Source organism: Ictidomys tridecemlineatus, chromosome 11 (genome assembly GCF_052094955.1).
Source record: "Ictidomys tridecemlineatus isolate mIctTri1 chromosome 11, mIctTri1.hap1, whole genome shotgun sequence".
Classification (NCBI taxonomy): domain Eukaryota; kingdom Metazoa; phylum Chordata; class Mammalia; order Rodentia; family Sciuridae; genus Ictidomys; species Ictidomys tridecemlineatus.
The window spans coordinates 122,495,074-122,511,030 of NC_135487.1; the positions used below are offsets into that span (position 1 = coordinate 122,495,074).

The 15,957-nt window shown below is 40.9% G+C and overlaps 1 protein-coding gene and 1 long non-coding RNA gene across 3 annotated transcripts in view; one reads left to right on the plus strand and one right to left on the minus strand.

Moving 5' to 3' along the window:
- Window positions 1-5,710: 5,710 nt before the first annotated feature.
- The window catches only part of LOC144368406 (uncharacterized), a 44,520-nt gene continuing 34,273 nt past the window's right edge, over window positions 5,711-15,957 (plus strand). Inside the window, exon 1 of the long non-coding RNA XR_013428169.1 lies at window positions 5,711-5,849. This is a non-coding gene — a long non-coding RNA (uncharacterized LOC144368406). The remainder of the gene's footprint in view (window positions 5,850-15,957) is intronic.
- Window positions 8,254-15,957, minus strand: part of LOC144368394 (Fc receptor-like protein 4) — a 28,628-nt gene continuing 20,924 nt past the window's right edge. For both annotated transcript variants that reach the window (XM_078027237.1, XM_078027238.1), the window contains exons 11-12: window positions 12,958-12,989; window positions 8,254-12,869 (exon numbers count right to left, since the gene is read on the minus strand). In XM_078027237.1, coding sequence (XP_077883363.1) covers window positions 12,753-12,869; window positions 12,958-12,989 — 149 coding nt within the window. In that variant the 3' untranslated portion in view covers window positions 8,254-12,752. The remainder of the gene's footprint in view (window positions 12,870-12,957; window positions 12,990-15,957) is intronic.

Genomic DNA, 15,957 nt, shown 5'->3' on the forward strand with positions numbered 1-15,957 from the left:
TTTACCTGGTGGTGATGGATGCTTTGTTAAAAGATAACTGAGTGAATGAATATATATTTAACAACTCTATTGAGGTATAATTTTTAATGAGAAAAATCACTTGTTTGAGGATAGGAATGCAGGTCATCAGTGGAACACTAGCCTAGCATGTGTGCATGATGCCCTGGGTTTGATGTCCAGCATTGCAAAAATTAATTAATTAATTAATTAATTAATTAATTAAAATACAGCCCCTTGTTTTTATCAACACAAACCAATTTCAATTCATTTTTATTTTATTTTTCATTTTTATGTTTTTATGGTGCTGGGGATTGAACCCAAGGCCATATGCAATGCTATGAAAATGCTATACCACGGAGTTATCCCCCAGCCTACAATAATTTAATTTTAGAACATTTTTCTCTACCCCAAAAAGAACCTAGTACCCATTTGCAATCACTTTCAACCCCCACCCACAGATCCAGGAAATTAGTTACTAATAATTTACTTTCTTTCTCTGTAGATTTGCCTATTATGAGCATAGAAACGGATTGGTACAGTATATGATTCTCTTGGGTCTGTCTTCTTTCACTTGGTGAAATGTTTCTTAGTCTGTTCATGTCGGAGCAAGCCTTGGTGCTTTGTTGATGTGTATGTCGTAGCTTGAATCTTCTTGAGCAGTAAAACAAGATTTATTAAAGACTAGTGGAATTGTCTTTAGGGTACTGCCCACCGCAATCGAAGGTTCATAAATAACGATAACAGAGAAAAGGAAGAAAGAAAATGTCTGATATCCACCATCAGCAGCTGCTCTTTCCGGGCAAGCTAACTATGCTTTTGGGTCACTTTGCATTCTGGCTACTGTTTCCCTAACGACATCCAGAGGGATATTACGTCATAGTAATCTGACCCTTGACTTTTATCTCTGAATACTGGACCTGCTTTTTGTGTACTCTATTCTTGCTTAATTGCATGGGTCTCCAGGGCCCATAAGTCTCCAGCCTTCAAATTCTTTGCTAGTTCTCTGATCTGTACCCATTCTCCCACCTAAGCCAATCCCTGGATATCACCCATCACTCTGTTTGTATTCCTTATTAATTTAACTACCTGGACTGGGCATGTACCTCAGTTGTAGAGCACTTGCCTAGCATGTGCAAGGCCCTGGGTTCGATCCCTAGCACTGAAACCAACAAACAAAAAGATAATTTGGCTACCTAGTTGTACTTAGAAAAAAAAAATTGACACAGGCACCTATCATTAGGTTTCTCAGGCAGATTTCCCCTCCTCTTAGAATACATGCTGGATCTGCCAAGGTGGATCTCACCTAGAATCTCTAAGCCCTTCTTTTTGTAGTACTTTTGCAACTCAGCCTTTTAAAATCAGACTCTGATTCTTTGAACAAACCAGTGAGGAAGCTTGTTGTATAGGAATAACTTGGATACTTGAATTATTCAGATATGAAATAGTCTTAGCTCTGTTGCTTATCATTCGAATGACTCAGAGCAAATTTTGCAAGATTTTGAGCCCCAGTTTTCTCATTTATAAAATTGGCATTATACTTGCCTAGAGGGTTAAATAATATGTGCATAAAATATACCCCAAAGAGCTGCCTGAGAGGCAGTTATGAAGTTTGTTAGCCTGCCAACACTGCTTTTAGCTGTTCTCATTCACATAACTGTTTAGTCAAAACTGTTTCTAGTCTGGGTTTTGGGGGGTCCAGTTAGCCTTCCAAACCCAGAACTAGCATTCTTAAATATTCCAATGTAGGTTCAGTTAGTTATAGAATTTGTAGAGAAACTTGTTTGCTTGAGGGTAGATAATGCTGTGTAGAGCCTGTTGGATTCCAGAGCAGTTCTCTGTTGGAGAGGCTTCTGACCAGCCTTTCATGACTTGATGAAAATGTCTAACTATAGCTAGTTTCATGGGATATGGCATGTCCCATAGGACCCCATGCTGAGGAGGACCCCAAGCTTGGTTTAATACTCTGCTGCTGCCATCTTGAAATTACTAATAGTTTTAACTTCGAAAACTTGTGTTTTGTAAATGAAATCTGCGGGGACCAGGCTGGGCGTGTGCTGAGGAGGTGCCTGCAGTATGCCTGTCTGCCTCCCCTGCTGCCAGTTTGCAAATGACATGAGGGATACTCTGTGGCCACAGAATCTCAGGTGGACCCAGCTTGCTTGGGAGTTCAAGGAGCCTCAGAACTATTCTTTGTGGAATGTGGATGATTGACAGCCCAGGAAAGTCCCACTTTCCATTGGAACTAGAACTAGCTCACCACAGAGCAAGAAGGACATGGTATTCTAGAAAACAATGAAAGATCAATTTCCTGTCCCTTTTTATGTTGCCTCTCTGCATTGGTTAATTGCTTATGATGAAAACAGGGCAAGCTGGAGTGGCTTTGCCTTTCAGTTCTTACTCATCAGAAAACTCAAGGCAGAAAGTGCTCATAGCTGTAGCTCAGTGGCAGAGCGCTTGCCTAGCATGCGTGAGGCAGTGGGTTTGATCCTCAGCACCACCTAAAAATTAACAAATAAAATAAAGGCATTCTGTTCGTCTACAACTGCAACAAAAAAAGTATTTAAAAAAAAGTCTGGTGGGGGGAATAGGAAATATAATTTAAAAAGAAAAATGTTTCTTAACATCTTAAAGAAATGAAATATAAACGGTTAAGTATTTTTTAAAAATCTGTAGCATTTCTACTTTCTGATAAGAACAAAATGCATTTTGTCTGTGCAAAGTTTAAAATAAGAACTAATTCTGGTGATTCCACTGCTTTGGTCTGTGTACGAGGTGCCCTCCCAAAGCTCCGGTGTTGATGCAGGAATATTCAGAGGTGACAGGACTGGATTATGAGAGCTGTAAACTAATCAGTCCCTTCTAGTTGGAGTGGACTAACTGGGTGGTTACCTGTAGGCAGCTCACTGGGGGCAGGGCTGGAGGAGGTATGTCACTGGGGCATGTCCTGGAAATCTTCACTGTGGCTCCCCGCCCCCTGCTTCCTGGACAGGCATGAATGGAGCAATGCCCCTCCACCATGCCCTTCCACCATGGGTCTCTGAAACCATGAGCCAAAATAAACTTTTCTTCCTCTAAATTGTTCTTGTCAGGTTTTGGTAAAGCAACTAACACATCTAACACCACTAACACAAAGCTGACTAACACATCTACATATTAATTAAAAGCTCTTATATTGGCAGGTAAAATTGGCACTGAAGGAACATTCATGCTGATGACTTATAATTTTATTTTTTCTTTTCATAGGATGACATTGGATAGGAAATAAAAGGATTATGACAAGTCAAGGGAGGGTCTAAGAAAGAAAAGGAAAAAGCTTCATATTTTATTACTTTTGTGAGTGTACAATACTGGAGCTAGAGCCTCGTACCCCAAAGCTGCATCCTTCACCCTTTCTATTTTCTTTTTATTTTGAGATAGGGTTTCACTAAGTTGACCTCAAACTTGGGTTCAAGTAGCTGTTATTACAGGCATGTACCACCAGGCCCTGTTATATTTTAGTGCCTTCAATGGTTCATTTATTTTCTTGCCTTTTAAACGAGGGAGTTTGCATTTTAATTTCACACCAGGCCCCAAAAATTACATGACCAGTTTTGCATCTAATTTTGTTATCTTTTCTGTAGTCCCTGGGCAGCTTCCTGGGAGGAATTGTGGCTTCTTGAAAGGAGGACCCTGTGCAGGTGAGCCAATCTCCTTTTCTAATGAAAATCCTGATTTTTAAACCAGAAAGTAATAGAAGCCCGTGGGTTTGAGGCTTTCCACTAAACCCTCCAGCTTATGTAAATGTTTGTGGTATTATTTTTCCATGCCTCTGGGAAGTCTGATGACCCAACACACATTTGCATAAACATGAAAGATATATTTATCTTGGGGTTCCTCTTTCTGTGGCTCTTGAACCCACGTTTGGGTGGGGGCTGTTTTTATATCTTACCTCAAGTTCATACTTGAGTTTAGAGATTTTATTACACAGGACCAGCAAGAGTTGGGATGGAGTGTCTGGGTACAGAGGAAGGTCGTGATAAAAGGGGACCCTGAAACCCAGGAACTAAAAGGATCATAGAAATTATACAGGGAAACTTTCTAACTTGGCTCAAGAGTAAAAGGCAAGGAATTGTCAGAAGCATCCGAAAGTCTTTAAAAATTTCTCATGTGAAAGCTAGAGAGAGAAAAGGAATTCAATAAAAGGGGATCTCACAAAAACAGAAGTGAGATAACCGAGCAAAGGGATCTAGAGGAAGGTTGAGGGTGGAAACGGGGAAGTACTGCGGAACAAAAATCTACCAAGATACGTTACATCTGGGTACGAGTACATTGAAACGAATCTTGCTTTTGTATGTGATTATAAGGCACCCATTAAAATTATAATAATAGTTTGGGTGCAGAGTGAGTGCATTCTACTAATCCCAGTGACTCGGGAGTCTGAGGCGGAAGGATTGCAAGTTTAAAGCCAGCCTCAGCAACTTAGGGAGGCCCTAAGCAATTTAGTGAGACCCTGCTTCTAAATTTAAAAAAATAATAATAAAAATAAAAAGAGCTGGGGATGTGGCTCAGTGGTTAAGTACCCCTGGGTTGGTACAAAAAAAAAAAAACTAATAGAAAGGGATCAGTAAAGAAAGTGAATCAAGGAAGAAAGGAGGAGAGGGAAATAGAAAGGGGGAATGAAATAGATCAAACGACAGTAGGTGCATGTACAAATACAGCATAATAAACCCCACTATTATGTATAATATTATGTACAAAGCACCAAAAAAAAACAAAAAAACAAAAATGAGGCCACAAAGTAACGTGCCGGGTGAAAGAAAGCTGAAGGGCATCTCAAAATTGTTGTGGGAGCTGATTGGGACAATCTGAACCAAGCGCAAGGGCAGGGTGGCCCGTGGGTTTGGATTCTGCTTGTCTCTTTGTGTTCCCTCATTTCCCTGGTCACGCAAGACCTAGTCCAGGGAGTCATTCTAAACCCCCTCTTTCACCTCCAATCAACCAACTGCTTTTCCTGAGTTTCCCACAAAACAAGTTTTGCACCCGACCTTTCTGACACACCTCTGGCTCTGGTCCCCTTCAGCTAACCTGATGATAGTGATCTCTCCCTGTCACCAGCAGGTCTTCCCCGCTTACAATTATCTTTTACACAGGCACCAGGAGGGCCTGTCTGAAGGGCTAATCTGAATGTTGATTGACTTTAAAACTCCAGTGGCCCTGGGTAGTTACAAGCCAAGGTCCTGAGTGCAGCAGTATATTATGCAACTCTGCTACTCAACTGCACTGTCCTGAACACATTTTGCTCTTTTATGCCTTGATGCATTATCTATTTCACACATTTATTAAATACTATGTTCCAGGCACTGTTCTTAAAATTTCATGTGTTTCTCTGAGTTCACATCAATTAAATTTCTATCGTTCTTTCCATTTTTTTCTGAGCTAGAAAGTAGGTCAGAATTTGAGTAACTTCAGCAAGGTCACATAGCCACTAACCAAGATTGTAGAGCTACTAACTGTGACCTAGCTTTGAACTCATATTTTCCTGTCTCCACACGTCAGTGATTTCTGTGTCTGCTGCCTCCCCCAGGAAAATGTCCTTGAGTATTTCCCTTGGCTGAATGTGGCAACGACTAACTAGGGTGCTGATCATATCTGTATCTTCATTAGGCAGGGAATTGTGGCTAAGTCCTGGGAGAAGGAATGTGGGAGGAAGGAATGCATACCATTTTCAGGGCTGACCTGTAAAGTCCACACAGTCTTTCCTTTTGCAGAGAATTTGGAACCCTGAACAGAGTGGTTCTGTAGATACAAGGACCCTGGGTTCCAGGATGATGGTATGGAGCAGAACCATTCCCTTCAGCCTGGATTCAAAGGTTGGTATTTTGTTTTAGAGAGCTCCTGAGATGTCTGAGGTCATCAGTTAGAACTATTAATGTTATTTTCCCTAACATACAGGCTAAGTACATACTAATGTTACTTCTATGTTATGTGAAAGTTTTTTTTAAATATATCTATCTATTTCAGTACATTACTTTGGAAACTTCTTAAGAAGAGACACTTTTTCTGACCAATCTTTGTGTTTGATGTCTACTAAGTGCTCAATAAATATTTGTTGAGTTACAAAATGTGAGTGCGATAATAGTAATACTATCAATTCACATGTATTGAGTGCTTATATGAGAGAAGTTCCCTATCAGGCACTTGCATTTATTGCTTTATATAATTCTCATAATTCACAAATGTTACCTAAGTGCTCGCTGCGTGTTGGTTTCTGAGAAGATGCCCTGGGAATACATCAGGGAACAAAACAGATCAAAGTCCCTTTCCTTTTAGAGCACCAATTGTTGGTGGAGAAATCAGATAAAGAAGAAAAAAATGGAATATCAGAAGTTGAAATGTCCTTGGAGAAATACGAATATGGATGAGAGGTATTGATGGGAGTTGGGCAGGTTGCTAACTAAGCAGGAGGTCACAGAAGACCTCATAGAATAGGAACAGTAAGTGCGAAAGCCTGAATGGGGCATGTTCCCCCAAGAACTCCACGAGGCAGACATGACCTTAATTTTGCAGAATAAGAAATGAACCCAGAAAATTAACCTGTAACTTGTCTAAGAGCTTAAAGCGAACATGCAACACGTTACGGACTTGGAATACCTTGACTTGAAAAACTCCTGCTCGTTGAGAAGTTCATGTTAAATGAAATAAGCAAGACTCTGAGAAGTGAAGAGTTATATGTTTTCTCTCATCTGTGGGAGTCAGAAAAAGGGAACAAGGGGATCTCATAAAAATCTAAGGGAGATCAGAAGGCAGAGGAAAGTCATTGCAGGAGACAGGAGGGGATAGCTAGGGGAGATACTGGGGAGTGAAATTAATCAAATTATGTTATGTGGAGGTGTGCATATCAATGAATCTCACAATCATGTACCAATAAAGATTGTAAAACAATAACTTATACAAAACAGGTGAATGGATAAAGAAAATATGGCCTGTATATATACTGGGATACTATTTACCCATACAAAGGAGAGAATCCTGTGGTTTGTAGCAACATGGGTGAGCTTGGAGGACATGATTTTAAATGAAATATGTCAAGGCACAGAAAGAAAAATGCTGTATATTTTCCTATGTGGAAGCTAAAATAGTGATGTCTTAGAAGCAGAGGGCAGAATAGTGTTTATCAGAGGCTGGGAAGGGTGGGGGTTAGGGAGAGGATTGTTAGTGAGTACACAAGGTCTTTGGAAGGAGCATCATAATGCCATGTGCCCTAGATGCTGGCCATGAATCCACAGGACTTGTTTGCCCAACTGGACTTCAGTCTTATTCTGATCCCATCCCTTCTTTCTATGCCCCTCTTTCTCCTTTTTGAAATGAAAACGTTTACTCTGTGCCATTATATATTGGATATATACAAATTGCTTTTAATCTTTTTACTTTTGTAGCTAAGAGTTTTCCTTAAGTCTCTGATGAGATCTTGGACTTTGGGGCAATGCTGGAACTGTTAAGACTCCGAAGACTCTTGGAAATGGACTAATGTACTTTGCATTGTGAGATGGGCATAAGTTTGAGGGGGGCCAGGAGCAGAATGCCACGGTTTAGATATGAGGGATCCTCCCAGAGCTCATGCGTGAGACAATGCAGGAATTTTTCAGAGGTGAAATGAGTGGGTTGCAAGGGCCTTAAAGTAATCAGTGGATTAATCCACGAATGTGGATTAACTGGATGGTATTTGTAGACAGGTAGGGGTGTGTGCCTCTGGGGTTTATATTTTGTCCCTGTGAGTGGAACGCACTCTCTGCTCCTTGGTTGCCATGTCTTGAGCTGCTTTTCTGGGCCATATCCTTCCGCCATGATGTTCAGCCTCACCTCAGGTCTAGAGCTATGGAGTGGCCATCTGTGGACGGAGACCTTTGAAACCACAAACTCCAAAAAACTTTCCCTCCTCTAAATTGTTCTTGTCAGATATCTTGGTCACAGCTACAAAAAGCTAACTGAAACTGTGAGTATAGGGACCTGTGGGTCAGGTGGAATAACTTGCAATGTCCAACAGCCCAGCAGGGTAGCTGTGGCTGACAACAATTAGCAGGGAGGATTTTTAATGTGTTCAATGTTAATGATGAATGTCCAACAGAAATAATGAATTTTTGGGGGGAGGGGTGATAGATATGACAATTACCTTGATTGAATCATATTACACATTTTATCCATGCATTCAATGTACAATTATTGTGTGTTAACTAAAAATAATAGTAAAAATAAAAGACCATCTTGTACTTCTAAAAATTTTTATTGATGTCTTATAGTTATACATAACAGTGGGATTCGTTATGCCATATGTGTACACGGATGCATAATTCTTTTTTTTTTTAGAATTTTTTTTTAATATTTATTTTTTTAGTTTTCGGCGGACACAACATCTTTGTTTGTTTGTGGTGCTGAGGATCCAACCCGGGCCCCACGCATGCCAGGCAAGCTCGCTACTGCTTGAGCCACATTCCCAGCCCCACAGATGCATCATTCAATCAGTTTTATTCCCCAGGACCTTCTCTCCATGTTCTATCTTCATAGGTTCCCTCGGTCTGCATTTTTTGTTAGTCACTCCATTCTAAAAGAATCATTGTGAACTATAACTGAGGAATGGCTTTCTAAAGACCAACCCAGCCTCTTTCTAGAGTGGCTTCTTATTCAACAGGGACTGGAAGGGTACATCCAGGGTTCCTGCATGTCTCCTCTCTTCCACTAAAGAGACCATCTACAAGACTGAGAGCCGCTTTGAATATGATGTTTGGACCCAGTGGGTCTTCTGGAAGCTGGGTGATAGATGTGGGTATTTTGATTCCTCTGAGCTCATTTCTTGGTCCGTCTCTAATCTTGAGGTGCTGAGCGGCAGCAGCAGCAGCAGCTTCTTGATCTGGGGACGTTCCTAGTGGCAGCAGAGGCTCTGTGGATCTTGAGTCAGCTGGTGACGGTGTCTGCTCTCTTGCCAGCCCAGTTTGGCAGTTTGCTCCTGGGAGTTTTTCTTGAGGCTCATTCAGCCTAGGACCCCATCCTCCAGCCCTTTCCTCAATGTCCTGCATTCAATCTTATTCCTCCTCAGTCAGCTAGACTGGATTCCATTGTCTGCTCTGGGCCGTGACTCATACTAATTGGCACAAAAGTGGGGTGGTCATGACTTTGAAGATTCGAGCCGGGCTTTGAGTTGGTTTCCATTTATACAGATAAGACCTGCTGGCCCCTGTTGATCCCGTCATCCGACGTCCTAGTCAGTCCAGTATTCTGATTGCTATCTGGGCCTTGTTTCCTATTATGGTAGCTATGCCGTGGGCCCCCTAGTCCACTTTAGTAGCAGCATCTTTAATTTTATTTCTGACCTGTTTCTGTTTTGCTTTTCAAAGAGGCTAGTATTTGATTTTTTTTCATCACCAAAGTATGTTTCAGGGTTGTGTGGAAAGTAATGTACTCTTAGCGAACATAGGGTGTACGTGAATGGGTCCTAGGTGATGGGTTCACTTCAATAATCTCATCTCTATACATCTTTGAATCTTTCCTCTACATTAAGCCAAGGAATTAGTATCTCAGCTGAATTCATCTCAGGCCACCATTGAGTACAGGTTTTGATCCACCAAGAAAGCAAGTAATTAAGGTTTCTCCTAGATGCCTGAACCAGTATTAGCATTCAGAATCTTTTCCAAGTATATTGATTTATTTAACCTCAAACAGGGTTCTATTCTTCCATCCTTGGTATCTTATTCTTAGCAAAATATCCAGATTTTTGCTGCTATAAGTTAGCAAATTCTTTTTTATTTCTAAGTCTATTTAACCCCTTTTCTCTTTGGTTTTACTATGTAGTTGGCTCTCTACAACTGGTTGGAAAAGTGCTTTCAAAGAAAATTAAGTTGTTGTTGCCATTTTATCAAGAAAGAAACCCTAATTTGAAAGGTCTCTGGGTAACATTTGGTTGCCTTGCCCTGCTCAGTCTCAACAATTGAATAAAACTACTGTCTCTGATTGGGCCCTTGAGCAAACAAGAGGTCTTCAGCTTGTCTAGGCTACTGTGCTGCCACCTCTGTTCTGGGCTTTTATAATCTAGCATATGGAAAAGACCCAGGAGTGTAGTGGCTATTCAGGATGTTGTGCAAAGTCTGCAGCAAGCTTTGAGAGGAGACCCTATAGTTTTGAAGCAAAATTGTGGCCCTCTTAAAATAACTGTCTTTATTTTGTTCAAAAAAAAGAAAGCTATTGGCTAGAATTGGGTTGTCATGATCACTGAATGCTTCACCATGATTCACTAGAGAGCTGACCTGCTCATTTCAAACTGGAAGTTTCTTATCCAAAAACCAAAAAGTCACACATGTTCAAGATCATTCCATCCTTACGTGGACATAATGGGCAGGGTTCTGACATGACCCGAAAGCAACAGTAAATTCAAGAAACAATGACTGGCTCATATTGTGCTGCTCTCTAACCCCACAACCATGGCTTGGTGGTAAATTTCCCGTGATCAGTTGGTAGAGGGAAAAATATCTATCCTGGTTTAGATATGCCAGGATCAGCTGGAGTCACCATGCAGCCCTGTGGCCTCATGCAAGGAGTCCCCGCCCGGAGGGCTGTGGGGATGAGGGATGAGTCAATAAACCCTGGGGGAGGAAAGAAACAAAGAGAGGAGACCCCCACTCTTGCAATAGAAGTGAGGGTTGCCTCAGTCAGGGGTTGAATCACAGAGTGACAGAGGAGGTGGCGTTCTGGGCATAGAGATTTTAACATTTTATTGTGGAAAATTAAAAACACAAAAAGAATAGAAGAGTCTAAGTAGTAATAATAGTAGTATAAACCCCACTTCCTCCCCCACACAAGGCACCCATCACTCAGCTTCAGAGATGGGGCACGCATGACCGATCCTCTATCCCTGCCCTCTTCTCCCCACCCTCCCCCATCCATTCCTTCAAGTCAAATCTGTCATTTACTCTACTTCTTTAATGTGCATTGAACTTATGCTAACACCTTGCACTCAGTACTTCAACATAAGCTCTAAAAATGAGTGCCTTTTGTTTTTATAAGAATATAACCATACTATCACTTCTATCCAAAACACATGAATTTCTTAGCATTAGCATCCAATTTTCTCTTAGTATTTCATAAGGGTTTTTTTTTTTTCCCCTTTCTTCCCTGGGTTTGTTTGAATCAGGTTCCAAACGGGGCCTGCTCATTCTTTCTAGTTGATAGGTCTTGAGTCCCATTTAATTTATGTCTTTCTCCCTTTTCTCTTTATATTGCTCTTCTTTTTCTCCCATTCTCTCTTTTCTTCCTCCCTCGCACCCTCCCTCCCTTCCTTCCCATTATTAGTGAGGAAACCGGGTCATTGGTCCTGTAGAATTTTCCCACAGTTTGCACTTTGTTGGTTGCAATCCCCTGATGCTATTCTAACCCGTTCCTTCGTTTCATGTATTTCCTAAAAACTAGTAATTAGGTCTAAAGACTCGATGAGATTCAGTTTTTGGTTTTTTTTTGTTTGTTTGTTTTTTGTTTTTTGTTTCTTTTTTTTTTTTTTTTGGTGCTGGGGATTGAACCCAGGTCCTTGTGCATGAGACATGAGAGGCCAGCCCTCTACCAACTGAGCTACATCCCCAGCCCTGGGATTCAGTTTTGATATTTGGGGCATCGGTACTCCGTAGGTAGTACTGTACTGTATTTTTCCACCAGAAGCCACTTGTTGTTTGGCTGTGGTTTTTCTCTTTCATGTTAACCAGTAGGGGCAGCATGAAACATCCACGAGAAATAGTGAGTTCCTTTTTCTTTCATTGTTTTCTTAATTTTTGGAAGAATTATTCTCTCAGTAACTATTTGATAACTCAAAGACAAAACTCCTACAAGAAAGGCAGCCCTATTTTCACTTGAGGAGGAAAGGGTGTTTAGAGACTATAACCTTGGCAAGGGGTGCTTATCGCTGTTCAACTGATGATTGTGTCTTTTCAGTGGATGAACCTAGAAGTGCACATTTTTTTAAAAAAAATGTGGAGTTTATCATGAATTCATATTGATATTTCAAATTCAAATTTAGGTTTGCAAAGTTGCTTTTTAATTTTCTATTATATCTTTTTCTCTCTAATGTTATAAGGTTGTGTTCCAAGTGATAGTAACATAAATCTCTTTTGCTTTGGGAAGTTTAGCCTAGAGCCTGCTTCTCTAGCTCTCCTGAAGATTTTGTAAGTGTTTAAAATCTTTGTAAAAAATCCTTTCTCCATAAACCATTTGAAGTGGATCTTTTCATCTTCAACTGAAACTGACAGAGCAAACTGCAGGCAGGTGGGGAGGGGCTGTTCAGGTCCCTGTAGTGCAACTGCTCACAGCTACACCCAAGGATGTCAAGGGTTCTCCGCTGAAGGAATCACAAAGGCATTAAAAGGAGAGCCACGTTGCTCAGTCTTTTCTATCTTTGTACAAGTCCTAATTCACTAAAATGTATGTTTCTATTTTTCAAGAGCATTCTCTCTCTCTCTCTCTCTCTCTCTCTCTCTCTCTATTCTCCTTCCCTAAATCAGATTCTGGAGAACACATTAGGTCAGACCCAGAGCAAGTGTACAGAGTCTTCTTCTAGCTCTGGACAAAAACCAGTCGATTTAGCAAAGGCTGCCAGAGGGCATCCCATCACCACTTCAGGGTGGATAATGAGGCATCTTGGGGGCGAGTGCATGTGGTGTAAGTGTCGGAAAGCTGCATCTGTTGCTTGCTCCGAGGGCCTGAAGGATTGCACTGGGCCTGGGGCTTTGGATAGGGTCAAGTCACATGAGTACGACATTTTCATAATATTCTTCTGCATCTTCATCATTGGAACCGACTTTTCCATCTGAGTTAACTGGCAGCTGTGTCTTCACCTCAGAGTAGACAATCAAGGCATGCTGGGACGGAAAGAAGACAGCGGAGGAACTTGAAAGGGTGAGAAGGAAAGGGCTGGAGGTGGTGGTGACAGAGGGAAATGAGGCTCACCTTGTCCTCTGGAGGCATCAAGGGGGTGTTACCTGTGGAGGACAAGGGAACCATAAGATCCCTTAGAACCCAGTCTGCCAACGTATTTCCTAAATCCGGGGGTCACTGGGCCCTCCCCATCAATGTCATGTCTTCCCCACCCCAACATATCTTTTGATTTTCTATTTTACCTTTCTTTTTCTTTCTTTCTTTCTTTTCTTATTGGCTCATATTCTATTAGCTATGCATAGCATTAGGTATTTTACCATTTCTTTTTTTAATTTACCATTTCTTAACTAAGCCCTCTGCAAGTTCTTCTCAAGCTTCATTGATCTGTAAAACTCTCTCTCATCACATGAAGAAACTTCACTTCTTCTTCTACCAGATGTTGAGAGAATACTTTTCTCCTTGTTTAATTTGTGGTACTTTTAATTTAGAGTACGTCCACCACACTGTCCTGGATGGTTTGGCAGGTTCTCAAAAAACTCTCCATATGTGTTGCCCGGTGAGGAAAACTCTCACGTTAGCATGTTCTAGTTCTTTATTTTTTGCTATATATATTTTTTTAGAGGTGGAGTCACAGAGAAAGAAAGTTTAGCAGATGTGATTTCTTGGATCACGAATATTGGTATTTAAGAGTCTCGGGGAAAAAGGTAAATTGTTAAAACACCATAATAATTTTATGGAGAACTAGAACCTGAAAAGGAGATATATCTTGGGGCACCTGAAGTTTCTGTTTCACCATGTTCTTACCCATACACTTTTGGAATTACAGACATTGTTAGTGAAGTGATAAAAGTGGTGCACACTTTCCTCCTGCAAATGGACAGAGCTTTGCTTATGATCTCAGGGCCTTTATGAAAATCTGAAGGAACAAGTAAAAAGGTTTTCTACAGCTCATTAATACATCAAGTACCTGAAATATAACCAATCCATTAATAAAAATGGTGTTTGGGCCAATATGTTAAGGATAGAGTGGAAAGATGATTGAGGAAACTGTATAAGATAGATGCACTCAACCAACCCAAACAAACTGATAGTGGTTCTGATTCTACTATTCAGAGGGTCCTGGCCAATGGCTGGCTCAGGGAGCAAAGAGACAAAGCAGATGATCAGGTGATACATTATTGGTCAAGCAGGAATTGGTTATACAAGCAGCAAATATTTAATCAAGACAGAAGACTTTGTCTTATCTTTGTGTTTCACAGGCTTTGTGACCTTGGGAAAGGACTTAACCACCACTTCATTTGCAAAACAGGTTCAGTGTTAGATTATGAATGAAATTCCCACAAGGCACAAAGATACTAGATGAGATGAGATACCATATTTAGATTTATTAAAAAAATAATAGTTTGGTTTTTTGACTCTAAGAGTCTGGGTTAATCAACCAAATTAACGAAATATGGAGATTTTTTTAAAAAAATTGTTGGACAGATTTCTTTAGAAGGAGAGATTAGTTTCTGTGCAATGAGTTTACCCAGAAGCTTTATTGGGAGTGTGTGTGTGTGTATGTGTGTGTGCATGTGTGTGTGTGCATGTGTGTGTGTGTGTGTGTATGTGTGTGTGTATGTGTGCGCGTGTGTGTGTGTGCATGTGTGTGTGCATGTGCATGTGCATATGTGTGTGTATGTGTGTATGTGTGTGTATGTATGTGTGTGTGTGTGCATGTGTGTGTGTGTGTGTGTGTGTGTGTGTGTGTGTGTGTGTTTAGGGAATGGAGAAATGATACTTTATAAGCCCCCAGCGTGGTGAAGGAGCCTTCAGAGATTCATCTTAGAAACTGAAAAGTGATTTCCCTGATTTGGAAAATAAATAGCGAATACCAAAAAACAAACCCAAAGTGGACTACAGGTTACAGCTGACCACAGTAATGTCCAACAGCAGGTCTCCACTCATTTGAGGGTCTTGAAATGGGATCTGAATGAGATTCAAGAAAATGAAGAAGGACTGCTCATTCTGGCCAAAAGGGACTAATAGGACTGGATTCACCTTTCCATTTTCAACCACCAGAACACAAACAAACAGATAATGCAATGTTTATCAGGCATTTGACAACAGGCAGTCCAGGACCCAGAGCCAGAAAAGAAAGCCAGTAGACAGCGGAGCCTTGCAGTTGCACAGTCTTGCCACTTGGGGGCAGTTTCTACCCTGCAGCACAGGTTGGAGAGCCCTAATAGAGACTGGTCTGCTCTCTCTGACTTCAAGTGACAGAGACCAACAGTCCTGTTAAACTTAGTCGCTAGAATTTCTAGGACAGAGTACTAGAGAGACAACAAGCAGCAAGGCAGATCAAAAGCTCCAGAGATCTCCAGACAGGTATGTAGCCTCAAGTCTTTGGCTGAATATTAATACCACATATGAGAGAGGAAGCTATCTTGGGCCAGGTAAGAACCATCAGAAAGGAACAGGGAAAATAACCCCAGATGCTCATGCAGATCTCGTGATAGATGGGGCAACTGGTGTAGAATCCTCAGAAATGTTGCTTGGTATTAGGGATAGATTAGCCTTCCTCTAAAGGTTGTTCAGGACCTGCCAAAATGAAGCTTAAAAGCAAGCCTTGAGACCGCATGACCAATGTGATTCTGCAACCTGCGCACTCAGAAAAATGAGAAATTATACCCTGTCTGAGTCAAATGTGTGATATGTCAAGATCATTGTACTGTCATGTGTAACTAATTAAAACAAATTTAAAAAAAAAAAAAAAAAACCTTGAAAGGATCCAGTTGGTACCAAGTAACTTAACTTTGTCCAGAACAAAATTCCAAGTTCAATAGTAAATTAAGGAATATTAAATGGTAAAATTCACATTTTCAGCATCCTATAAAAAATTGCCTTCTATCTGTCATCATCTATGGGGAGGGAGGGAGGGGAAGAGAGAGAGAGAGAGAGAGAGAGAGAGAGAGAGAGAGAGAGAGACTCCTACTTACAATCATTTGACCTTACAATTTTGCACAAACCTTAGGAGAAACCATATTTCAGATTTAAAATTTTTACCTTTTCCTGGACTAGTGCTGGGTGGTA